General features: G+C 39.2%; 2 protein-coding genes and 2 non-coding genes across 5 annotated transcripts in view; all 4 read right to left on the reverse strand.

The window, feature by feature from the left end:
• Window positions 1-13,227, reverse strand: part of LOC109093676 (kin of IRRE-like protein 1) — a 45,648-nt gene extending 32,421 nt beyond the window's left edge. For both annotated transcript variants that reach the window (XM_042759634.1, XM_042759633.1), the window contains exon 1: window positions 13,074-13,227. In XM_042759634.1, the coding sequence (XP_042615568.1) occupies window positions 13,074-13,122 (49 nt within the window). In that variant the 5' untranslated portion in view covers window positions 13,123-13,227. The remainder of the gene's footprint in view (window positions 1-13,073) is intronic.
• A 2,925-nt stretch (window positions 13,228-16,152) lies between these two features.
• Window positions 16,153-16,226, reverse strand: trnar-ucu. The gene has a single exon. It is a non-coding gene; the product is annotated as a tRNA-Arg (tRNA).
• Window positions 16,227-21,449: 5,223 nt separating this feature from the next.
• Window positions 21,450-21,523, reverse strand: trnar-ucu. Its single transcript has one exon. It is a non-coding gene; the product is annotated as a tRNA-Arg (tRNA).
• Window positions 21,524-22,176: 653 nt separating this feature from the next.
• Window positions 22,177-26,831, reverse strand: part of LOC109063417 (interleukin-13 receptor subunit alpha-1-like) — a 7,112-nt gene continuing 2,457 nt past the window's right edge. Inside the window, exons 3-10 of the mRNA XM_042759636.1 lie at window positions 25,958-26,132; window positions 25,001-25,100; window positions 24,736-24,899; window positions 24,294-24,424; window positions 23,900-24,038; window positions 23,522-23,621; window positions 23,195-23,288; window positions 22,177-23,077 (exon numbers count right to left, since the gene is read on the reverse strand). Coding sequence (XP_042615570.1) covers window positions 22,958-23,077; window positions 23,195-23,288; window positions 23,522-23,621; window positions 23,900-24,038; window positions 24,294-24,424; window positions 24,736-24,899; window positions 25,001-25,100; window positions 25,958-26,132 — 1,023 coding nt within the window. The 3' untranslated portion in view covers window positions 22,177-22,957. The remainder of the gene's footprint in view (window positions 23,078-23,194; window positions 23,289-23,521; window positions 23,622-23,899; window positions 24,039-24,293; window positions 24,425-24,735; window positions 24,900-25,000; window positions 25,101-25,957; window positions 26,133-26,831) is intronic.

The raw sequence follows: 26,831 nt of genomic DNA on the forward strand, positions 1-26,831 counted from the left end.
CTGGACAAGGAATACGTCACCTGCTGCGGTCAAGGTGCGTGTGCCAGAGTGACGGAAAACAAATGACTGAGAGTGAACATTTGATGCCTCTACAAACAACAGACAGCCACTTCCAATGCTTTCGATGCTCAAATGATTCTATTGGCCGTTTCTGATTTCAGAAGTCACTGGCTTTTTAAACCACTCTGTGCATTGCTGTCATTGATAAACTAGCACCATATAATTTATTAGTGCACATAAAGCTGTCATGATCATTACATCCGTCCTGTTTTTAATGCATCCTATATCGTAACCCCACTCTCCATGCCTTTTTTCATCCCCTGCTCTACAGCTCTTCAACCAATCAGGCACTTTCACTGGCTCATAGTGTTGCGTCACCATAGCAACAGCTGACGTATGCAAAAAACTACCTCAAAAGTTTTTTTGCTTGTTTGCAGGCATGTGCGTGTATGCAGGCATGTGGTTTGCCTATGTCAAGTCAAGTCACTTATATTGTCACATCACCACAGCACATGTGCCTTGGTGAGTGAAATTCTTGGGAGCGTGGTCCAGAAATTGCAGAAACAATTTACATATAACCATACAGACTTCAGCAGATGACAATGTGCAATATGCACATACATATAGTTGGTACACAAAGTGTATTATTAGACATACTTACAGTTAGCACTACACATTATACGCAATATGTACATACATACAGTTAGCACTACACATTATACACTATACACAGTATGTACACATTCTACATTATGTAGACATATATACGCATAAAAGACATGCTAAGGTGCAACAGATTATACATGAACTGGATACACAAAATGTCATGGATGTGCATTAGATGCTATCCAGTGGTAGCAGGTAGATTATAGTATTAAATGCAGTGTGTATGTATAGTCCAGTGTTGAACTGTTGAAGTTAAAGTGCAGTGTGTGGCATAGCATATTGTGGGAGTATGCTTTAGGGTGCTGTAGGGTGTATTAGTTTTGAATGTTCATTAGTCTGATAGCCTGAGGGAAAAAGCTATCCCTCAGTCGGCTAGTGCGGGATCGGATGTTGCAGAGACATCTTCCTGATGGCAGCAGAGAGAGCAGTCTGTGGGACGGGAGGCTGGAGTCACTGATGATCCTCCGGGCTTTCCTTATACACTGACTGGTGTAGATGTCCTGGAGGGAGGGAAGCTCACCTCCAACAATGTGGCGGGCAGTTCGCACAACCCTTTGCAGAGCTTTGCGGTTGCCAGCAGTGCTGTTTCCAAACCAGGCAGTGATGCAGCCCATCAAGATGCACTCCCCAGTGCAAGTGTAGAATGATCTGCCGTCTCAGGAAGAAGAGGCGTTGATGTGCCTTCTTCAGCACTGCATCAGAGTGTGTAGACCAGGTGAGATCCTCACTGATGTTAACTGAGGAACTTAAAGCTTTTTACCTGCTCCACAGGTGTCTTGTCGATGGTGATGGGTGTGTGTTCTCTGCTCTGTCTCCTGAAATCCACCACCAGCTCCTTGGTCTTATCGATGTTGAGTGAGAGATGGTTCTCCTGACACCATTTAGTCAGGGTGCTCACCTCCTCTCTGTAGGCCGTCTCGTCATTGTCGGTGATCAGGCCTATCACCGTTGTGTCGTAAGCAAATTTGACGATGACGTTGGAGCTGTGTGTGGCTGTACAGTCATGTGTGTACAGGGAGTACAGGAGTGGGCTGAGGACAAAGCCCTGAGGAGCACCAGTGTTAAGGGTCAGCAGGGAATGAAGTGTTGTTGCCCATTCTGACTGTCAGGAAGTCCAGGATCCAGCTGCACAGAGATCTGTTTATTCCCAGAGTCTGGAGCTTCACAACAAGTGTGGCAGGCACTATGGTGTTAAATGCTGAGCTGTAGTCCACAAACAGCATTCTCACATAGGTGTTCTTATTTTCCAGGTGGGAGAGAGCAATGTGTAGGGTGAAAGCAATAGCATCATCTGTAGAACAGTTGCTACGATATGCAAATTGCAGTGGATCCAGTGAGGCAGGCAGCACAGAGCAGATGTAGTCTCTGACGAGTCTCTCAAAACACTTGCTGAAGATGGGTGTAAGAGCAACGGGCCTCCAGTCATTCAAACATGTGATTTTATTTTTCTTTGGTATGGGCACAATGGTGGATTTTTTTGAAGTACGAGTGAACCACAGACAGACAGAGGGAGAGGTTGAAAATGTCTGTGAAAACCCTGGCTAGTTGAAATGCGCATGCTCAGAGCACACGGCCTGGGATACCATCAAGACCCACAGCCTTGCCGATATTCACCCGTTAGAAGGATCGGGTTACATCGGCGACAGAGACGGAAAGTGCACTCATCTCTTCTGCAGCAGCCGCGGGAGCGCTCTCTGTGTGGGCGGTGTTGTGAGCCTCGAAACGAGCGTAAAAGTTATTAAGCTCATCCGGTAGAGAGGCGGCAATGTTCACAGTAGCTGGTTTATTCTCTTTAAAATCTGTGATGCTATTGATGCCCTGCCACAGGCTTCTTGCATCGTTGGTGTTGAATTGTTCTTCAACTTTGTTTTTATATTGTGTTTTTGCAGTTTTGATGGATTTCCTGAGATCGTAACTGGCTTGTTTGCGATCATCAGTGTTTCCGGATTTAAAAGCTGATGTCCACGCTGACAAGGCTGCTCGAACATCGCTATTAATCCATGGTTTTTGGTTGGGGTAGATTGTTTTTGTCGGGACTACATCTTCTACACACTTCTTGATGAAACACGCTACAGTGTCTGAGTACCCCTCTATGTCGTCATCAGACGCTGCCCGGAACATGTCCCAGTCCACGTGATCAAAACAGTCCTGTAGTATAGCGTCTGATTAGTCCAACCAGCATTGAATTGTTCTGAGGGTGGGTGCTTCCCGTTTCAGTTTCTGCCTATAAGCAGGCAGGAGCAGAATGGAAGAGTGATCCGATTTGCCGAAAGGTGGGCGGGGGAGAGATCTGTAGGCATCCCGGAAAGGAGAGTAGCAGTGGTCCAGTGCACGATCACCACGCGTGTTGATGGTGATGTGTTGAAAATATTTTGGAGCTATTGTTCTGAAGTTGGCTTTGTTAAAGTCCCCCGTAACAATAAACGCTGCATCTGTGTACACGGTTTCCTGCTCACTTATATTCCCATACAGTTCCTTGAGTGCCTGGTCTGTGTTGGCTTGAGGGGGAATGTAAACAGGTGTGATTATGACCGCTGTAAATTCCCTCGGTAGCCAGAATGGTCGACACAAAAGCATATTCCAGATCAGGGGAGCATACGGATTTAATAGAGTGTAGGTTCCTTTCATCACACCATAAGTTGTTGATAAAGAAAGTGCAAGTGCAAGCTGTGACATTTGCTAAGTATGGTAACCCATTCTCGGAATTGGTGCTCTGCATTTAACCCATCCAAGTGCATACACACAGCAGTGAGAAGTGAACACACCGTGAACACACACCGAGAGCAGTGGGCAGCTATATCCAGTGCCCAGGGAGCAACTGGGGGTTCAGTGCCTTGCTCAAGGGCACTTCAGCCATGGGTATTGAGGGTGGAAGAGAGCGCTGTTCATTCACTCCCCACCCACCTACAACTCCTGCCAGCACTGAGACTCGAACCTGCGACCTTCTTGTTACAAGTCCAATTCAAACAGACACCCCCACCTCTGCTTTTCCCTGTGAGCTCTTTCGTTCTGTCCGAGAGGTGAACGGAGAACCCCGTAAGCTTGATGGCTCAGTCTGGAACCGCTGCAGACATCCAGGTTTCTGTGAGGCAAATAATGCAGCAGTCCCATGTTTCTTGTTGTTATGAGATACGTGCCCACAGTTCACAGAGTTTGTTGTCCAGTGACTGAACGTTAGCCCGCAAAATGGTTGGGAGAGGAGGATGGAGGGGACTACGTCTGAGTCTGACAAGGACGCCAGCTCTCTTCCCCCTCTCTTCACCGTTTCCTCAGTCGCTATCATGCAGCCCAGACAAAGGGCTCTGATGCGGTGTTTGTAAACAATGCGCCAGCATCTAAGAACTCAAAGTCCGGATTGCGTTTCGCGACATAGGAACCTATATTTAAGAGAGTGTGTCTATCGTAGACAGTTATACAAACAACATCCAACATGTAGGACAACAAAATAACAAGTAAAACAAATGAAAAACTGCAAAGTTTACTCGGAGCTTGCAACAAGGCCGCCATGCTCGGCGCCATCTTGGAATCTATATGCTATGTGTTTGTGTGTGACTCTTTGTGCTTTTTAACATTTAAACAGATGAATAAATGTGTGTTTTAACATTTAAACAGTTAAAAAAATGTCATACGGGAACAACTGCAATGAAAAATTGTCAAGAAAAGCCTAATCCACCCAGGCAGCCTGTTTTTACTGTTACTAGCTAACCGTGTACGAACGATTTGCTTTGTAACAGGTCTGTGTGTCCCTCTCCTTCGTAAACATTTCCTCATGTCATCTCTTATTTGTCTGCAGCCTCATCCGGTGCTTTCTCTCCATCATCTTCCCGCTTTGCTTCTCTTGATTCGCCCTTGACATTCCTGACAGCAAGGAGAAACACCTCTTTCCCTGTTTTGCTCTCTCATTCTCATCTCCCTCTTCACACCTCTCTCTCCTTGTCCTTTTCTCCCCCTCCATCCCTCATTCCTCTCCTTCTCACTCTTTGTCCCTCTATCTGTGCAGCCCAGAGTTGCTATAGAAACCAATCTATTTGAAATAGGAGGGGTTGAAAATTATTTCTCGCGGGTTCCTGCTCTTCCCCCATTTCGCTCCATTCTCGGCCACCGGGTCTCATCTTCTGCAGCATTTATACAGTTACATTACTTACATTGTTTATTTGCGCGACTCGCTGCTGGAGCTATTGTTGCCATGACTACTGTGGGAACATTGACATAATATTACATACAGTGACCATGGCAACATCAAGGGTCATCAGCAGAGTGTTATGCTAATGCTTGGATGGACTGTCCACTTCCAATGGGCCGAGGCTTGAAGTATTACTTAATACCTCACAGACGTCCTTTTAATGCACTAAATATTTGGCTTTCCAAACAAATATCAAGAGACTGGGAATGCCAGATGTGTTTTGTGTGTGTGTGTGTGTGTGTGTGTGTCTGTGTGTGTGCCAGACATTAAACTCGCTCTCAGAAGACAGAGAGAATTTATTCCTTTTTTATCATATGCCTTTTATTTTAGGACTTTGACGTACTTTGATTCAAAAGAATGGAAAACACTAGTCATATAAAATGCAAGTGTTCCACTCACCTGTGGGAATCTCCTTCAATGCCGATCTAAAGATGAACAATGCTGATGAGCAACTAGCCAGGAGTCATTAATGTCTGATTGGTGTTTACACGCTCTTAATGTATTTATCACTAGCTTCAAGTAAACGTGAAATGCAACGTTCACAACCCATTTTACTTCTGACAGAAAACGTAACCCATTTACGAGTGATTTTTCATATTAAACTAAAGAATTATTGCAGGACTTCATTTTATTGTTTGGCAATAAAGCACAATGGTGGCCTTGGTTTCGGAAGAATTTTTCCCATAGGGATTTTTTTTTTTTTTTAGGTTAAAGAGGTATACATGAAACAAACCAAACCAACTGGCTTCGAGGTAATTCCCAACATTACAAACTTTGATTTTAAGCAAAAGGTTTTTTTTTCAAAATAAGAAATAAGACAAAATAACTTATTTAGGTAATTTAAAAAAAGTAAAAAAAATAAATATAAAAAGTATTTAGGTATTTTGACAGTGTTTTACGTCATTCAAAGTGTGTCATGAGAGTGTTTTGGTGTAATTTGCTTATCACAATTCTCTGATTGTGGAGATTTCTTTGAAGAATTGCGGGTTTAAAAAAAAGCAATGTAGTTTCTCACCAGGATTCCTGTGATTAAACACCATTATGTTAAAAATAAGTTGAAATAATGCAGGCTGATGGCTTCACCAAAAGGATACATCATTGATTACAAACCTCATTGCTCACAGCAGGTCTGTCTTGCTTTATAGGTTAATAAAAAACAATTCCCCTATGAAGAAAATGAATCAATTTTACAGACCTCAACTGTTGCACCCTTATTGAGTGAATAGTGAAAAGTAGGCGTCACATACCAGAATGGAAACTAGTGGTTTGAGGAGTACTTATTTCAGATGTAAAGCAAGTTTGATATAAGATTATGAAATCAAATATTTTTTGCTATCATTTTACAAGGTTTAATTTGTTAACACTGGTTACTGCATTTGGTATCAAAACAACAATGAATAACACTTTTACAGCATTTAGTAATCAACTAATTTAACATTTCAAGATAGTAAAGATATTTTGAATAATGTTGGTAACCAAACAGTTGACGGTAGCCATCGACTTCCATAGTATTTTTTAATCAGTGGCTACCGTCAACTGTTTGATTACCAACATTCTTCAAAATATATTCTTTTGTGCTCAGAACAAGAAGCTCATACATGTTTGGGACAACTTGAGGGTGAGTAAAGGGAAAGGAAGGAAAGGACATGATGTGTGGCCAAGTACGGTGTCCCATTCTCGGAATTTGTGCTCTGCATTTATCCCATCCAAGTGAACAAACACACACCCGGAGCAGTGGGCAGTCATTTTTGCTGCGGCGCCAGGGGAGCAGTTGGGGGTTCGGTGCCTTGCTCAAGGGTCTCACCTCGGTCATGGTAATGAGGGTGGAAGAGAGCGCTGGTTATTCACTCCCACCACCCACAATCCCTGCTGGTACTGAGACTCAAACATGCAACCTTTGGGTTACAAGTCCGACTCGCTAACCATTAGGCCACGACTAATGGTGGGCTATTGGTTCAAAGAATTTGCATTTTTGGGTGAACTATCCCTTTAATTAAACATTATTATTAAGTGTAAAAAAAAATTCCAGTAAGCCCAGGAACATGCTTTAGGAAAGTCAAAGGGGCCATTTTGATTTCATGTTGAAAAAAAAAAAAACATTTACAATGCGTCTTTGTATTGAGTCAGCACTGAGAACAGCTAGAGTTTTAACAGCGCTACATTTTGGTCTTCAACCTCACCAGGTGACCGGTAATAATGCTTTTGATGCAGAACGCCTCGCTGTCTCCCCAACTGTGAATAGCTTTTATTGCAGGCCGGCTGATTGGCCGATTTCGTCGATCAGCCCTCCCTGATCTGAAAACTTCAGAGAACAAGAAATGACATCATCATCATCAGCAACATTCCATTGCAGTGGGGGAGGGGTGTCTGAAAAACTCCCCACCACACACACTCACACACATAAACACACACTCACACACACACACACACACACACACAGTGAGAGAGGAGAATCTCATCAGTGTCTACAGTACAGAGTGGCCTCTTCATCATGCGCTCTCTTTTAATTTATGTGCTTCTCCATCTCTCTCTCTTTCTCTCCCTCTCTTTTTTTCTTCTGTCCCTGTTTCCCTCTCTCGTTCCGTGACCCCTCCCCCTCTCCTCTGACTACAGGAATGTAAGAAACACATCTGGAACTTATTAGAAAGAGGGAAGGGGGAAAACGAACTGGGGGATGGAAAGAGGGAGAAGGGAAAAATGAGAAGACTGAGGGAGTGAGGAACGACAAAAGAATGAAAAGCAGAGCGAGGGCCAGAACAAGGGGCCACTCGACAAAACCATTTCTGGAAAGAAAGAGATGTGCTATGCAGGAGCGAGGACACATTTTAAAGACACAGTTCAGCAGAAAATATAAATTCTGTCATTATTTACTTGCCATCATGTCTCTGTAAACCTGTATGTCTTACTTTCTATCGCGAAATTCAAAAGGTGCAATTATGAAGAAAGTTAGAGTTGGTTTCTGTCCATACAGTTACAAAGAATGGGATCTATAGCTTTCAAGCTTCAACATGAACACAAAAACACATTAAAAGTGTCAAAAGTAGTCTATATCACTATATAACATATATATATGTTATATATAAGAGGTGTTATAATAGAGCTACGGTCTCCATTGATCCAAGAAAACATTTAACAATATGTTACCATATATTTTAAGGATTAAGTACTACTAGGCTATCTAAGACAGACTTTGCAAAATAAATAAATAAAATAAAACTAAATAACTTTTAGTGTTTACATGACATTTTAAAAAGACAATTTATTAATTTCTGACTGAAATGCAACTTCTGAGTCAGATCTGGTTCATGAACGAATCATTCAGCTGGGTTCAGTGAACCGGATCAACTGAATCATTGAAAAGAGCTGACTAGATTAAGAATAATGTTCACAATACGAACATTATTATGTATTTTATGGTGCTTTTGCATCCTTTTTGAGGCTTGAAAGCTCTAGTCACTATTGTTGTATGGAAAAATGGCCAGTTCATTCCTCAAATTCTCTTTTTGTGTTCTACAGAAAAAAAACTCATAATGATATGAAAGAACAAGAAGGAATTTTCAAACTATTTCTTTAAAACATGACAAAATAACAGCTAATGCTGAAAAAACACAATGTGAATGAACGGAAGGCTGTTCATGTGAAGGGAAACATGTCATGTTCAAAATCGTTTCAATGAGAAGGGATGTGGGAGCCCCTAAAAGACGCGAGGGGGGTTCAAAGATCCTCGTCTAAGCCGGGCCTTTGAACTTTTCCCCCCTCGTATTCATTGGAGGCAAGAGAAAGAGAGATCGGAGAAGAGCGGGTGCGAGCAGTCTCTTCTATGAGAGCAGTCAGGCATGAGTAATAATGCCTTTCTCTCCCTCTGGCCTAAAGCACTCCCTCCTCCAGCTCCCCCTTCACCAATAAACCCCCCAACAACAACAAAAAGAAAACTCCAATCTTTGTCAGTTCAGTCCCTCAACTTCACCCACCTGTCCCTAGTGCTGTCTTTTCTTACAGGCTCACCTCCAGAAACAACGAAACCAACAAACATACTAGAAGCTTTCTTTAGGAAAATGAAAATCTATTTGCAAAATCAACTAGCCAATGGGTTGTCTGAACAATGACTTGCCTAACTGGTCTTTAAGTTGCAGTGAACCAGAAGTAGCAAAAAAAAATTCTTCCATACTGTCACACAATCAAGTAAAACAGATAATTTAAAAAGAAAAAAAAATGTAGGGTGGGCACATGGCTCTATCATCGGTTGTTGATTGGAGGCAGATCTGAATACAAGCTGGTTGCCTGTAAGAATGAGGCAGGGTTTAAATCCAACATACGTCACCAGAGAAGTCTGTCATTTTCACTGAAAAATTGAGCTATGACATTCCAATTAAGAAATGCAAGGTCGAAACCGACAAAAAGGGGAACATATTCAACCAAAACATGAACCTAAACAAAAAATGAAACCCAAGCAAATGAAAAGAGTGGAACCGAATGGAAAGCAGGGGTCTTGATGCACATTTTCACAAGTTAAAAAGTAAAAAGACTACTTTTTATTTTAAAAACCATTTAAAAAATGCAATGCTCATGCCAGAATAATTAAAAAGACCAAACATGGCAATTTCCATTACTACATAATATGCACGATAAACTACAGACTACAAAACAACTCATCAATCAGATCTCATTTTTAAATGATTCACCCAAAAATCTGAATCCTGTCATCACTTACTCACTCTCACGTTGTTATAAATCAGTATGGCTTTCTTTTTGTGGAAAATTTTAAGTTAACAATGACTTCTAATGTATGGTCTAAAAGATACATTTCTCAAAATATCTTTGTTTATGCTCTACAAAAGAAAGTCAGTCAGACAGATTTGAAACAATTAGCACAAAATGTATCATTATTCACTCTCACGAGGAACAGGCTGAAAGTTATATGCTGATACTCTGCCCTTCTGCAAAAGATCTGAAATCTCATTCTAAATCATGCTCAGATACAAAAACGGTGAATCAATGCGGCACAACACTGAAACTGGTTGAACATACAGGATGGAGAATGAGACCAAAATTTCACTCTCCAATTTCAGTTCGTTACACAAAGCTATCATGCGGCCTGAAAATTTGGAAAACAGCCCAAAAGTCATACAAAATTTATTTACAGTTTGTTTATGGTGTTTTTGGAGCTTGACAGGTCCTTTTGCATTGTATGAAAATTCTTACAAATCCTCCTTAAGTGCTCCATGGGAAAAAAGGGGTCTGCAAATGGGTTTGGAATAACATGTAAGACAGTAAATGAGACGCTTCATTACAAATAGAGCAGGTGGGCTCAATACAGCTCATGGAGATCTACCTTCAGTTCTAACCCTGCTCATACACACCTGCCTGTAATATCCAAGTGAACCTGAAGACCATAATTAGCTGTTTCCCACAGACTTACACTCTATGTGTGGCGGCACTTCCCCCGGGGGGAAATATACATTATATATATATATGATGTAAATATAAAACAGCAGACGGGCTGATAGAAAATGCAAATTCACTCTCTGCCAGCAGGAGGCGCTTTTGGAGCGGCAGAACTAGTGGTTTCCCCAGTAATGGCTGTAAACAAAGCAGTGCATGCACTCATGAATGCTACTTTATCCAAGCATTATAGGAAAGATTAAATAAATGACATCAAAACTATTCTGAAGACAATCAGTTCCCTTCAAAAATACATTCATATAAAAACACCCGTGCTCCGTTTTGACTTTGAAACGTGCAGTGCTCAAAGCATTTTGGAAAATCTATTTGTGGCAGTCAGTGTTGATATTGCGGTGGGCCGCCACAAATAAACCAATGTATGGGAAACACTGAGCTGGTTCAGGTGAGTTTGATTAGAGATGGAACTCAACTCGGAAGGAACACAGACATCCATGAACAGAAGCTGAATATCCACTTCTGCACATTCATTCCATAGCTCTATGAGGTAATTTGTGGGCTAAAAAGTAGCTTTATTTCTTCTTTCTTTACTTTTTAGATTGTGCTGTAAAGCGATTTATAAACTTACATGTCCTACCTACCCATAAGAAATACTAATACTACAGGAAATCATGCTGATGCCACACAAATGCACAGTCACAGTCACCTTACTGACATGACATATGGTTTCCTTAAAGTCAAAAATTTAATAAATGGGTATAAAGCAGGCATAATGAAAATACACGATATCAAGACCTACAACAGCATATGATCTTACATTAAACATAGTTCTTAGTTTGTAAAGGGTTAACAATATAGGGCATGCCTGTACACCAGTGTCACCGTGTGATTCATGGGACGACTGCAGGTTTTATTAGAGGGTATTGCTTCTGAATGACTCCTGGCTGCCCAGGATGGAGTGGGCCTGATGCTTAAACTCACATCACAACAGTTTGTCACTGTAAAAATTATAGACCTCTTCATTATAAACAAGTACACAATGCACAAATAAAATAACAACTGACAAGTTTAAGAGTGCATGACAAACCCATAATGAACATGATAGAAATAAATATACTGCTAGGGAAACTGAAACTAAGTTAGTATCTCTGACCTGCAACCTGATCAAATTTCTAATGCATATGAAAATAAAGCACACTCAGAAGGATCAAAGTAATATGTCGCGAGTTCAAACATGACAACAAAGAACATCCGTTTCAGTATGTGCAGATGTAGTCGCACAATAATCTCACTGAGGCAGGTTACTATGCTTCACAATGTGTGTTTAATGTTGACCTATATACTGTATTACTACATTGCATACAGCACCATCAGCACCAAACAGTTATTAGGAAGACAATGGCTGCATTGTTGTTAGGTCATCACAATTGCCTCTTCTAAGCTTACAAAAGGCATTAGAGTAATACACCTCTTTAAAAGAGATATCTGAAGGGCCAACTTACATGCAGAGTCATGTTGCTCTATATGAGCTGAGGCGACTGACCTGAGTAAATTAGTGGCACCGATACCTTAATACGTTCCACCTTAAGACATAATAGCACTAAATCATTACAAATGACATCAGTGCATGTGCATTACTGTACAGTTGTTCCAACAAAACCAGTGTGGGCAAAACTTAAATGAAAATTCAGTCACTTAAAATCAATGATTAAAAAAAAAACGTCAGTCTGTAATGTTATGCATTCCACAAAGAAAATGAAGTCATACAAATCTGGAACACCACCGAGGTTGAGAAAATGATGAGAAAGAAAAAAATAAGGTGCAAACCTGTTATGCACACTGAGCATTTCTCACTGTTTTCATTCATTCTAGTGGGGGTCACTGTGTATTCTGCTTCATTTTATAACCGCTTCAAAACAATGTGTGATGCTGAACAAAGCCTTGTCTGAATCCCTGGAAGACAAATCTCCCCATATCTTGTTGCATGCTGACGTTCAAAGCGTTCGCACAGCCATCGAGTGTCACCTGGACCCGTTTTCAAAAGGTATTTCTCGATGAATATGCATGTTTCCGCTTTGATTGCGGACTTTATGAGAATGCCTTACATCATCCGTTCTACCTTGCCGGTACATAAACACGCCCCTCACCTATGATGGAGGGGACTGTACCTGCTCTCCCACTCTGACTCGCTCACATACCACAGTGTGGGACAGTAGACAATAGGGGAGGATGTCCGCATAGGCGCGATCACGGGAGAAGATGCTGTAATCTAACAGGTAGAGCTCGGTGCTGTCGCCTAGCAACTCGCTGGATGCGTTAATGCAGGCGCACCTGGATTTGCACAATGCAAGACATTAGTTAGCCTATGTGCAGCGAAAACAGTGGGTTATTTGTGATCCAACGTACTTGACTGTGAGTGTCAGACGGACGCAGGTGGTGAGATTACCTGCATGACCCCGGGAAAAGGCAAACGAAGTGGTGCGTTTCTTTATGCGGGTGTCTGTGAAAGAACCCCTGCGTGCGTGTGCATGTGCGCGTGTCCTATCCCCCCTCAAACCTCTCATCTAATTTGTATTCTCATGAAGAGACCATGTTTGACGGGAAGGAACGCCGCTGGCAGAGTTTACAGTCATCCCGTCATAATGGAATCGAACGACAGCACCGTTAACTTTGCGCGTGGAACGCAAAGGTCACGTTGCACCTTTATGACCGGACAGACATGAACGCTATAAAATCCTCTGCACAGCTTCCCCCTTTCCTCTCTCATACACGCTCACACATGAACTAAGTTTGAGCTCGCGGTTCATTAAACGGAGTCTCTTACCTCTGTGAAAACTCAACGCCAAACTCAGAAGCAGCAGCAGTCCCTGCATGGTTCAAATCTCCGCATGGGGAGCGTCAAAATACCTCCAACGGTGGATTATAATCCTTCCATTCACGTGCTGGCTGTGTATTGGCCCTTTTCGCCCCCTGCACTACTTTTTTTAACGCATTTCTAGTCGTTTTTTTTTATTCGTTCCCTCTTTTACCCTCCTCTCTTTCGACGCTCCGGTTTCTTATATTAGTGGCACATTCCTTGCTATTCACTACCTCTCTCTCTCTCTCTCTCTCTCTCTCTCTCTCTCTCTCTATTGCTCGTGTCAGCAGCTGCTCCCTCCCTCTCTGCTTCTTTTCAGCGGTGTCCAATCCATGAACGAACCGCCGTTCTGTTGAACTGAATCTTTTCGATGAGTCGGTTCACAAATCTGTCTGAAACAGTTTGTTTTCGAATCGCACTAAATGTGTGCGCGCGGTTCTCAAATCAAGTATAAAGATCGCTTCACCCCAACTCCTTCCTCGCCGGCTTTCCCCACGATTCCACAGCAGCTTTATCAAGAACAGGCTTGCTCTGCGATGAGTGATGCGGGCCAAAGAGCCAGGCAGGAGGAGAAGAAGAGAGTTGTTGAATCGGTGAAGTGCTTGATAGGGACTCGCAACGGAGGCAGACATCTAACCCTAATGTGTAGAATACGTAAACACTTTTTAATAAAACAAATTCATCCCCCGCGATTTTTTTGGCTAAGTCAAGTCAAGTGTGTTCATAGAGGTTTCCATGGGCCAGTGCGAATAAAGCTAGATTTGAATTAAAAAAGACACGATATTGTCGGACCTGATGTTTTATTCTTATCCAAAACAAGATAGGCTATGATATGAGTGTGATACACAGGCTACATACTTTACATACACCATCAGTCAAAAATTTTTGAACAGTAAGAAAGATCCAATAGAAAGATTCAAAGATCAGCATTTATCTGAAATAAAAAGCTTTTGTAACATTATACATATACCATTCAAAAGGCTCGCAGTCAGTATAATTTATTCTATTTTTTGGGGGGGGGTTATAACCTTTATTGTATAACCTTTATTGGGGGGGGAGGATGCTTTAAACTGATCAAAAGTTACGATAAAGACATTTGTAATGTATATATTTCAGATAAATGCTGTTCTTCTGAACTTTCTATCCATCAAAGAAACCTGAAAAAAATGATACTCAGCTGTTTCAAGATAATAATAAATGTTTTTTGAGCAGCAAATCAGATTAGGCCTATTAGAATGATTTCTGAAGGATCGTGTGACTGGAGTAATGATGCTAAAAATTCAACTTTGAAATCGCAGGAATAAAATTAAATTTTAAAATATATTCAAAAAGAAAACAGTTATTTTAAATAGTAAAAATATTTCACATATTACTGATTTTGCTGTATTTTGGATCAAATAAAATGCAGGCTTGGTGAGCAGAAGAACATTAAAAAATCTTACTGTTTAAAAACTTTTGACTGTGTGTGTGACACTTGAATGGTATAGTCGCAGGAAAACTTAAAAAAGCCGGGATGTCAAAGACGTAATGACGCAAGTGCAGAATATTATTATTATTATATTTATTTTTTTAATGAATAATTTGAATGTAATATCATTTATTTTGTAGAATATTTATATATATATTTTTCCATATATGAAATTATACCAACTAGTAGCCTATTGAACAGCAACAACAATAGATAAGTAGGCTAAATAAATGCGTAGGTAGGCTACATACAATCATACATACATAAAATAAAAATCAGAAGCCAGAGAGAAAAACATTTATATGAGGGTGAACAGTAGTTTTGTTAGTAGTGACATTTCAAAGATTAATTAATTCAATCCTCTGTTCTATATCACTTTATTTTTCTATACTTTTAAGAGCCTCACATATTCGCTAAACATTTTTTTGAACCAGTTCTTAAAAACGAACGTTCGAAAGAACCGATTCGCTGACTGAGTCGAACTGCCCATCGCTATTTCCTTTCGCCCAGCCCAGTTCAGTTGCTCTACCTCTCTAGAACTCCACATCCACAAAAAGAATATTCAATAAAACTTCTCCTTCATGCATCGTACAGATTGGACTCGAGTTTTTCTCCTGCCTGTTGTAAGGATCAAGGACTTTGAGGTGCAAAATGTTGACATAGCAACTGATGGTCACTGGATGTACTGTCATTTGTTAGTGAAGATGGAAAATAGAGAACACAGTTGTGAATTTAAACTTAGGGGTGGAATTGCAGTTTGGCAAAAGTACAAGGATATAGATCACTCGACTGTCAAAGATGAAACACTGGGGTTACTGTCATCATCTCTTTCAGATGATCGTTTACTGAACGTGTACATATGTTTGTGCGATCTGCCACTTGCTGGACAGAATTTAAACTACAGAACTGAATTCGGACTAGTGACCAAATTGCAGGGGATATTAGTTTTGATCGAATGATAACGTTATCATTATTAGCTTCTGATATAGGCAGCTTATATCAAATGGTAATGCTGAAAACAATTCTGGCGCATTTGTATTGCATTTTCCTTCTTATTGATAGATACATTTGTTGTTGGTGGCTTGAAATATTTTATGCAAATTTAAATATTTGCTATTTAAATAATTTAAATGTCAGAATCAGATACATCTTTGTCTCAGCATCACTGTGTTCAGCCAAAATGGACTGTCAGCCAAGAAACACACATTCTTTTAATTAATTACAATTCGAATTGAATAACATGGTGTTACTAGAAATGTTTTACGGGATTAAAATAAAATGTGCATACAGTATGTGAGAGGGTTGAGTTAAGATATATTAGGTGTTAGGATAACAATATATAACATTAATATGACTATACAATTAAGAAGCACTTTCATTTAAACTCATTTTAAATTTACAGTGATTGGATATTGAATTTTTGATTCAATTAATCAGCTATATAAAATGCTCTTCATTTTTCAGGGTTTACTTTCTTACATTATTCTGTATGCTTTTAGTCAATGCACACAGATATCTTCCATGTGTACAAAATGCACAATAAAAGCAATTAACATGCCCCATCTGAGAGCTGCATTGCATCTCTGCCGGGACTCGAACCCGGAGCCTCTGGATTAGAAGTCCAGCGCGCTATTCCATTGCGCCACAGAGACCGAGCCAATAAAAATCGATCAGACCCGCTTTAGAGAGACACTGCACAGCGTATGGCTGCATCAGCATCCAGCAGCATCAGGACCACACTGCCGCCATTGTTTGCCGCCATAGTTTGTAAAGGGTTAACAATATAGGGCATGCCTGTACACCAGTGTCACCGTGTGATTCATGGGACGACTGCAGGTTTTATTAGAGGTATTGCTTCTGAATGACTCCTGGCTGCCAGGATGGAGTGGGCCTGATGCTTAAACTCACATCACAACAGTTTGTCACTGTAAAATTATAGACCTCTTCATTATAAACAAGTACACAATGCACAAATAAAATAACAACTGACAAGTTTAAGAGTGCATGACAAACCCATAATGAACATGATAGAAATAAATATACTGCTAGGGAAACTGAAACTAAGTTAGTATCTCTGATCTGCAACCTGATCAAATTTCTAATGCATATGAAAATAAAGCACACTCAGAAGGATCAAAGTAATATGTAGCGAGTTCAAACATGACAACAAAGAACATCCGTTTCAGTATGTGCAGATGTAGTCGCACAATAATCTCACTGAGGCAGGTTACTATGCTTCACAATGTGTGTTTAATGTTGACCTATATACTGTATTACTACATTGCATACAGCACCATCAGCACCAAACAGTTATTAGGAAGACAATGGCTGCATTGTTGTTGTTAGGTCATCACAATTGCCTCTTCTAAGCTTACAAAAGGCATTAGAGTAATACAACCTCTTTAAAAGAGATATCTGAAGGGCCAACTTACATGCTGAGTCATGTTGCTCTATATGAGCTGAGGCGACTGACCTGAGTAAATTAGTGGCACCGATACCTTAATACGTTCCACCTTAAGACATAATAGCACTAAATCATTACAAATGACATCAGTGCATGTGCATTACTGTACAGTTGTTCCAACAAAACCAGTGTGGGCAAAACTTAAATGAAAATTCAGTCACTTAAAATCAATGATTAAAAAAAAACCGTCAGTCTGTAATGTTATGCATTCTGTTTTCCACAAAGAAAATGAAGTCATACAAATCTGGAACACCACCGAGGTTGAGAAAATGATGAGAAAGAAAAAAATAAGGTGCAAACCTGTTATGCACACTGAGCATTTCTCACTGTTTTCATTCATTCTAGTGGGTCACTGTGTATTCTGCTTCATTTTATAACCGCTTCAAACAATGTGTGATGCTGAACAAAGCCTTGTCTGAATCCCTGGAAGACAAATCTCCCCAGATCTTGTTGCATGCTGACGTTCAAAGCGTTCGCACAGCCATCGAGTGTCACCTGGACCCGTTTTCAAAAGGTATTTCTCGATGAATATGGCATGTTTCCGCTTTGATTGCGGACTTTATGAGAATGCCTTACATCATCCGTTCTACCTTGCCGGGACATAAACACGCCCCTCACCTATGATGGAGGGGACTGTACCTGCTCTCCCACTCTGACTCGCTCACATACACAGTGTGGGACAGTAGACAATAGGGAGGATGTCCGCATAGGCGCGATCACGGGAGAAGATGCTGTAATCTAACAGGTAGAGCTCGGTGCTGTCGCCTAGCAACTCGCTGGATGCGTTAATGCAGGCGCACCTGGATTTGCACAATGCAAGACATTAGTTAGCCTATGTGCAGCGAAAACAGTGGGTTATTTGTGATCCAACGTACTTGACTGTGAGTGTCAGACGGACGCAGGTGGTGAGATTACCTGCATGACCCCGGGAAAGGCAAACGAAGTGGTGCGTTTCTTTATGCGGGTGTCTGTGAAAGAACCCCTGCGTGCGTGTGCATGTGCGCGTGTCCTATCCCCCCTCAAACCTCTCATCTAATTTGTATTCTCATGAAGAGACCATGTTTGACGGGAAGGAACGCCGCTGGCAGAGTTTACAGTCATCCCGTCATAATGGAATCGAACGACAGCACCGTTAACTTTGCGCGTGGAACGCAAAGGTCACGTTGCACCTTTATGACCGGACAGACATGAACGCTATAAAATCCTCTGCACAGCTTCCCCCTTTCCTCTCTCATACACGCTCACACATGAACTAAGTTTTGAGCTCGCGGTTCATTAAACGGAGTCTCTTACCTCTGTGAAAACTCAACGCCAAACTCAGAAGCAGCAGCAGTCCCTGCATGGTTCAAATCTCCGCATGGGGAGCGTCAAAATACCTCCAACGGTGGATTATAATCCTTCCATTCACGTGCTGGCTGTGTATTGGCCCTTTTCGCCCCCTGCACTACTTTTTAACGCATTTCTAGTCGTTTTTCTTCAGCCGTTCCCTCTTTTACCCTCCTCTCTTTCGACGCTCCGGTTTCTTATTAGTGGCACATTCCTTGTTCATCTCTCTCTCTCTCTCTCTCTCTCTCCTCTCTCTCTCTCTCTCTCTCTCTCTATTGCTCGTGTCAGCAGCTGCTGCTCCCTCCCTCTCTGCTTCTTTTTCAGCGGTGTCCAATCCATGAACGAACCGCCGTTCTGTTGAACTGAATCTTTTCGATGAGTCGGTTCACAAATCTGTCTGAAACAGTTTGTTTTCGAATCGCACTAAATGTGTGCGCGCGGTTCTCAAATCAAGTATAAAGATCGCTTCACCCCAACTCCTTCCTCGCCGGCTTTCCCCACGATTCCACAGCAGCATTTATCAAGAACAGGCTTGCTCTGCGATGAGTGATGCGGGACATGGTTGCTGGAGAGATGATTGGTAGAGAGTTGTTGAATCGGTGAAGTGCTTGATAGGGACTCGCAACGGAGGCAGACATCTAACCCTAATGTGTAGAATACGTAAACACTTTTTAATAAAACAAATTCATCACCCGCGATTTTTTGGCTAAGTCAAGTCAAGTGTGTTCATAGAGGTTTCCATGGGCCAGTGCGAATAAAGCTAGATTTGAATAAAAAAAGACACGATATTGTCGGACCTGATGTTTTATTCTTATCCAAAACAAGATAGGCTATGATATGAGTGTGATACACAGGCTACATACTTTACATACACCATCAGTCAAAAATTTTTGAACAGTAAGAAAGATCCAATAAAAAGATTCAAAGATCAGCATTTATCTGAAATAAAAAGCTTTTGTAACATTATACATATACCATTCAAAAGGCTCGCAGTCAGTATAATTTATTCTATTTTTTGGGGGGTGGGGGGGGGGTAGAAATTAATACTTTTTATTTAGCAAGGATGCTTTAAACTGATCAAAAGTTTCGATTAAGACATTTATAATGTTACAAAAAAAAATAAAAATTCAAATAAATGCTGTTCTTCTGAACTTTCTATCCATCAAAGAATACTGAAAAAATAAGTGATACTCAGCTGTTTCAAGATAATAATAAATGTTTTTTGAGCAGCAAATCAGATTAGGCCTATTAGAATGATTTCTGAAGGATCGTGTGACTGGAGTAATGATGCTAAAAATTCAACTTTGAAATCGCAGGAATAAATTAAATTTTAAAATATATTCAAAAAGAAAACAGTTATTTTAAATAGTAAAAATATTTCACAATATTACTGATTTTGCTGTATTTTGGATCAAATAAATGCAGGCTTGGTGAGCAGAAGAACATTAAAAAATCTTACTGTTTAAAAACTTTTGACTGTGTGTGACACTTGAATGGTATAGTCGCAGGAAAACTTAAAAAGCCGGGATGTCAAAGACGTAATGACGCAAGTGCAGAATATTATTATTATTATTTATTTTTTTAATGAATAATTTGAATGTAATATCATTTATTAGAATATTTATATATATATTTTTCCATATATGAAATTATACCAACTAGTAGCCTATTGAACAGCAACAACAATAGATAGGCCTAAGTAGGCTAAATAAATGCGTAGGTAGGCTACATACAATCATACATACATAAAATAAAATAAAAATCAGAAGCCAGAGAGAAAAACATTTATATGAGGGTGAACAGTAGTTTTGTTAGTAGTTTTGACATTTCAAAGATTAATTAGTTCAATCCTCTGTTCTATATCACTTCATTTTTCTATACTTTTAAGAGCTTCAAATATTCGCTAAACATTTTTTTGAACCGGTTCTTAAAAACGAACGTTCGAAAGAACCGATTCGCTGAACTGAGTCGAACTGCCCATCGCTATTTCCTTTCGCCCAGCCCAGTTCAGTTGCTCTACCTCTCTAGAACTCCACAACCACAAAAAGAATATAGGATAAAACTACTCCTTCATACGCATGGTACAGATTGGACTCGCATTTTTCTCCTACTGCCCTGTTGTAAGGATCAAGGACTTTGAGGGGCAAATTGTTGACATAGCATAGGCTAACTGATGGTCACTGGATGTACTGTCATTTGTTAGTGAAGATGGAAAATAGAGAACACAGTTGTGCATTTAAACTTAGGGGTGGAATTGCAGTTTGGCAATAGTACAAGGATATAGATCACTCGACTGTCAAAGATGAAACCCTGGGGTTACTGTCATCATCTCTTTCAGATGATCGTTTACTGAACGTGTACATATGTTTGTGCGATCTGCCACTTGCTGGACAGAATTTAAACCTACAGAACTGAATTCGGACTAGTGACCAAATTGCAGGGGATATTAGTTTTGATCGAATGATAACGTTATCATTATTAGCTTCTGATATAGGCAGCTTATATCAAATGGTAATGCTGAAAACAATTCTGGCGCATTTGTATTGCATTTTCCTTCTTATTGATAGATACATTTGTTGTTGGTGGCTTGAAATATTTTATGCAAATTTAAATATTTGCTATTTAAATAATTTAAATGTCAGAATCAGATACATCTTTGTCTCAGCATCACTGTGTTCAGCCAAAATGGACTGTCAGCCAAGAAACACACATTCTTTTAATTAATTACAATTCGAATTGAATAACATGGTGTTACTAGAAATGTTTTACGGGATTAAAATAAAATGTGCATACATTATGTTATAGTGTTGAGTTAAGATATATTAGGTGTTAGGATAACAATATATAACATTAATATGACTATACAATTAAGAAGCACTTTCATTTAAACTCATTTTAAATTTACAATGATTGGATATTGAATTTTTAGATTCAATTAATCAGCTATATAAAATGCTCTTCATTTTTCTGGGTTCACATTTCTTACATTATTCTGTATGCTTTTAGTCAATGCACACAGATATCTTCCATGTGTACAAAATGCACAATAAAAGCAATTAACATGCCCCATCTGAGAGCTGCATTGCATCTCTGCCGGGACTCGAACCCGGAGCCTCTGGATTAGAAGTCCAGCGCGCTATTCCATTGCGCCACAGAGACCGAGCCAATAAAAATCGATCAGAACCGCTTTAGAGAGACACTGCACAGCGTATGGCTGCATCAGCATCCAGCAGCATCAGGACCACACTGCCGCCATTGTGGTTCTCCGCGGACTGCCAGTAGGGGGAACTCTACGCGCAACTAAACAGCCGTTTTGAGCCAACAAGGCGGACTCCGAGTGTTGTTTATGCTGCTTGAATAACATGTACTTTTAGATTCAGAAATGCAAATATTTAAAGTAGTTGCTATAAAAAAAAAAAAAAATTGTATATAGTAGTTACTATAGGAGCTAACACTGTTATTACCGTAAAACCATAATACAATTTTAAAATATATTTTCCTTCTTTTTAAATCCTAGTCTTTCCTTTACTGACAACAAACTCTTTTTCTTCTCCGTCGAATAATTAAATGATCCACCTCTAAACAAGATGCCCAGTTATGCAAACAATTTAATTAAAGAGAAATACTTTGCTCACTTAATCTTGACATGTAACATAAAGTATGAAAATAAATAAAATTGTAAATATATATATATATATATATATATATATATATATATATATATATATACACACACACACACACACACACACACACACACACACACACACACACACACACACACACCATTTTATAGACAATTTATAAAAACATATATTTAAAATATTTTTTATTTTTTGAATGTCTGAATATTTGCCATGTGACTTTCTATATCCATTGTTTTGTCTATATCCATTTGTTTAGCCACCAGCCAAAGTTGTGAACATACAGGTATATATACAGTAAGTCAAAAACATTTTTCTTTCTGTAATACAGTAAACCACATTTTTATACACGTAACATTTCACAGTGTATAGAAAACCTAATTTCTTTAAAGCTCTTTTTTTTACAAAATCATTTTTGTAGCAGTACAGTTAGTTTGTAAGCTTTGTGCAAAAAAACCCACGAGTCCATAAGTGTGGCTGTATAAACAAGCATGGAAAGTTCAGTAATGCTGTGCAAGAAATCCAAAGTTCACAATTTCCATATTCCATGAATCTTTTTGGAGTGTTCCTCTACTAAGCTGCATGAAGCTGCTTATGATGTCTGCCGGCCTCTGGATACACTGAGTGGGTACAGTGTGAGCTTCACATACCAGTAAATCAGAGCCAACCGAACTGCCCCAGGAAAGTCTTTCTTATCTTCACAATACATTCAGTTAAAACAAGCCACTGTCGTGCGAGGAAGAGCAGTTTACTGGCAATTGCAATAAGTGAGGTTGAAGTCCATTGAAAAAAAGGTATATGGAGCCTGAGTTATTCATTTATTCAATTAAATGAGAATTATTTATCAACAGATGAAACAGACAGCATAGACATTTTCCTCACAGTGTAAGTTTTAAGTGCACCCAGAGTCCATCCTGATTTACCGGATATTTTCAGTCATCAGAAATTTTCATAGCTGCTTGTACGTCATATCTGTCTTGGTTGGTATAAGTGGTGTCTCAGGTTCGAGACGTATCTTGTTTTCTACGATTTCTTCAATAGGGATATACAGTCTGCCATCTGCAGTACTCTGTTGGAACAGATTGAATCAAGAATATTAATGACATTTTGTGTTACATGAGAATGTGTGACTCTAAACGTTTTCTGATTGTGAAACTAATGAATAATGACTGGCTGCACAATTTACCCGTAGGTCCTCTGCCGTTCTGATGTTGTTGATGAACATGTCCTTAAAGATAAGCGTTGGCTCTGGGATTTTTGGGAATATGATGTCTTTATGTCTGAAGGAAGACACATGAATTTCAGGTCTCGGTAATCAATATTCAGGCATATTTTTATATACAGTTTTTAAAAAGATTTGCCCATTTTTAACTTCTAACACAGTACGTACAAATATGATATAAAGAAATCTTAGAAATATACAATAACATACGTTATAATGCAATGATATTGTTTCACATTTGTTCTTTTCAAATAGAAGGGCAGAAAAATGAAAATCTAAATCATTCATCACCTTCTGAGCAGCACGAGAGAAACTATCAGGAAACAGGAAAGCATGAGAGGGATAATAATGCCAGCCAGCAATGCAGGCAAATTTGAATCTCTGTTCTCACCTACGAAACGGCACAAAGAAAAGCATTCAAGTCAACTATCAAAGTCCAGAGGAAAGCACATTTAATTTGCAGGATATGAAGTAATCATACATAAACTACCATTCAAAAGTTTAGGCTCAGCTGGAAACTAACATTTTTTATTTTTACTGTTTTACCCTTGTTGCAGGCTTCCTGTTGCTTTTCCATAAAAATATGAATTACCTTCCTAATACTTTGACAATCTAAACAAAGTGATTATCATAGTTGAATATGATGTTAATTACTAGGCTCAGACGTACCATATTCCACCTCGTCACTCAGGTCACTCTTCCCTGCACCACATCTGCTTGACAAGATGATCTGCACTCTGGCTCTGTACTTGCAGCTTGAGTCATAGTCCACTTTATACACACTATCTAGGACCTTTACTTGTTTAATCTATAAACACATCAACAGAATAATATAGGATTAGGAAGCTGAGTCTTGTTTAGCATGACATTACGCGCTACACTACATGACGCAATAATAGCTTAAAATGTGGGTTGGTACATACTGCATTGTTTAATTTTCCTTTTTTCATAGATTCTATACTCTTAAGCATTAAAAGAGTGCAGTTTTATGTGTATTTAAAGCTTTAGTGAGAATGATGATACTTAATAGTGAATAAAGACCATATACTAGAACATGATTTACCTCATCGCACTTGCTGTATATGTAGTTTTTTTCGTAGCAGTGAGCTCCAAACTCTGAAACTGTAAAATTTGTATGAAAACGGAGAGACTGCTCAATTCTCTGGATTGTAAGTTTAGGTTTTTCTAGTTTCACTGCAAAGGAAGCCCAAAAAGACAAAGAGCCTTTTTTTTAGTGAAACAAACAAACAGAATGGCAACTGACATTAGAAAATTTGAAAAATGTAGCTCATATTCTCTAATACAGCTATTGCAGTATGCAGTATACTGGTTTGCTATGTTTCCTCAACATGATCTACTAATAATATTTCTCAAATAATTTGCTGTTGTGAAAATGACAACTCTAAACGTAGTGTGCTGTATTTTAGAAAACTGGCTGTTTAACTGCCTTTCTGTGCAGGTTTAAAAAAAATTATGTTTTATGCAAAAAAAAAGTGCATGTTTACCGAAATATGTTGAACTGTTTTGCCTGAATGTGTTGTTTACAGGTTGACCCTTATAAGTGCCATTGAACAGGTAGAACATTTCTTTGTTGTGAAATGTATCGTTGATGACGCATTCTCCAATCTTCATCTCGTTGCACTTTTTTACCATTTCTTTCTGAGGTAACCTGAAAAACATACGTTTACAACCAATGCATGGATGAATGGAATATAAACAACAAATGAAAGTTAAATATACAAAACAATGGTAAGAAAAACAGTTACATACCAGTAATACAAACCAAGGTCTGGGACATCAACATCAGAATCCCAAGTGCACTTCAGCCTGTCGTGGTAATACTCGAAGCTCATGTTTTTCACCAGCCTCACTGGAATAAATGTGAAGATTTCAAATCAGTCCTCAAGACTGGAAATTTATAAATATGAAATTAAGCTGTGGATTATGTAAGAGGTGAATCTTAATGCTTAAGTTCCTTTACTATGAAAATCAATGGTTTATTTTTTAAATCAAAAGAGCTTGATGGGCTAAGAAAACTCAGTGTAACATTAAGAGCTCAAAGAGACTCGGTATGAAACATGACATCACCAAGTCGCATGCACATGAATGCATCAACACATGAACACCTATATGTACACACATTGTATGACATTGATTCCATGATTCAGTTAAAGTGAGGCAAAAAGGGCAAAGCAGAAAAGATGCTATTATTCCTAAAAACCAGAAAAACTAACAATAAATATATTAAATAAAAAAAGCTGCTAATCAGCTGCTATTCTGCATAATATTGGTCGAACAATGTTTTTTTTTTTTTTTTTTTTTAACAGAGCCCGATGGCCGAAACACATGATATCACAAAATTAAATTTAAAGATGGTTAATAACACCCTTTGAAAAAAGGCTGTTATTTCAGGATGGATGAGTTGAAAACTATATTGTACTCAATAGCAAACCTACGGCTCTTAAAAAAGAATTGTTATAATATAAACCTTTCAGCTTTTTTTCTTAGGTAAAATGAAGTAAAGGATTATTTGATCGGTACCCATTCATACCATAACATGTAATAAAATAAAAATACCTCAATGACTTACGACTGAATAAACTAATAAACATACTTCTCATGATCATAACTGAGACCACTGCCACTGGATCAGTATGGAATGATTAAAAAAGGGACAAAGAACCAAAAAGCATTTTACATCAGATAGCTGGCTATCATGCAGAGTACCTGGAGGTGGAGGGATGCTAATTTCCAAAGGTGGACTTTGTTTTTTGTTTCCACATTCTTCAGGGTTCACTTTAACACTGATGCACAGTCCGTTCACATTGGGGATATTCAGTTTGCAGGTCGTGTTTTTGACTCTCGTGGTATAGGATATTGTTATGGCTTTTTCAGAACAGTCCTGTTGGTGACAGCGGATTTTCATGTTAATTATCACTATAAAATACAGTCTGTTTGTACCTGTGTTCATTTTGTGTTACTGTGTGTGTGTGTGTGTGTGTGTATTAATTGTTTCCTTATGGGGACAAAATTTTTTTAAAAAAATTTCCCACAATGTCAAAATTTACTGGTATTAATTTCCTTGTGGGGCCATTTGGTCCTCATAACATCATCTATATATAGGTTTAATCTATATACACACAGTACAGTTTCAAATGAGTTTCGAACTTTAATATTGTAACGCTCATATTTTGTTCCGTATTATTTTTAAATTTTGAACACAAACACAATGACAAAATCCAAACAATAGAGTTCCAGAACTTGCTTTGTTTCCTCTTCCTCTCACTTTGACAAACCTTGGTATTGTGCATAATGTAAGATGAGGGTCTCAAGACTTATAAGCTAGTTAATCTAATGGTATGATTTAAATCGATGTTATATTAAATAACTGGTTTTAATTAAATACAGCCTGTGTCAAACTTTATGATGTCAGTACAACTGTCATTGCTGCTTGCTGACCCGACTGGTTCTCCTAGACGGAAGTGACTTTTCAGAAGTAATATGTTTAACTCTGAAATTCCCTAAAATGCCACAGGTACCAATAATATCAACCAAAGATCATCCAAATCGGATAATCTGTGCGTGAGTACATGTGTAACAT

The sequence above is a fragment of the Cyprinus carpio genome, chromosome A7 (genome assembly GCF_018340385.1).
Source record: "Cyprinus carpio isolate SPL01 chromosome A7, ASM1834038v1, whole genome shotgun sequence".
Lineage (NCBI taxonomy): Eukaryota > Metazoa > Chordata > Actinopteri > Cypriniformes > Cyprinidae > Cyprinus > Cyprinus carpio.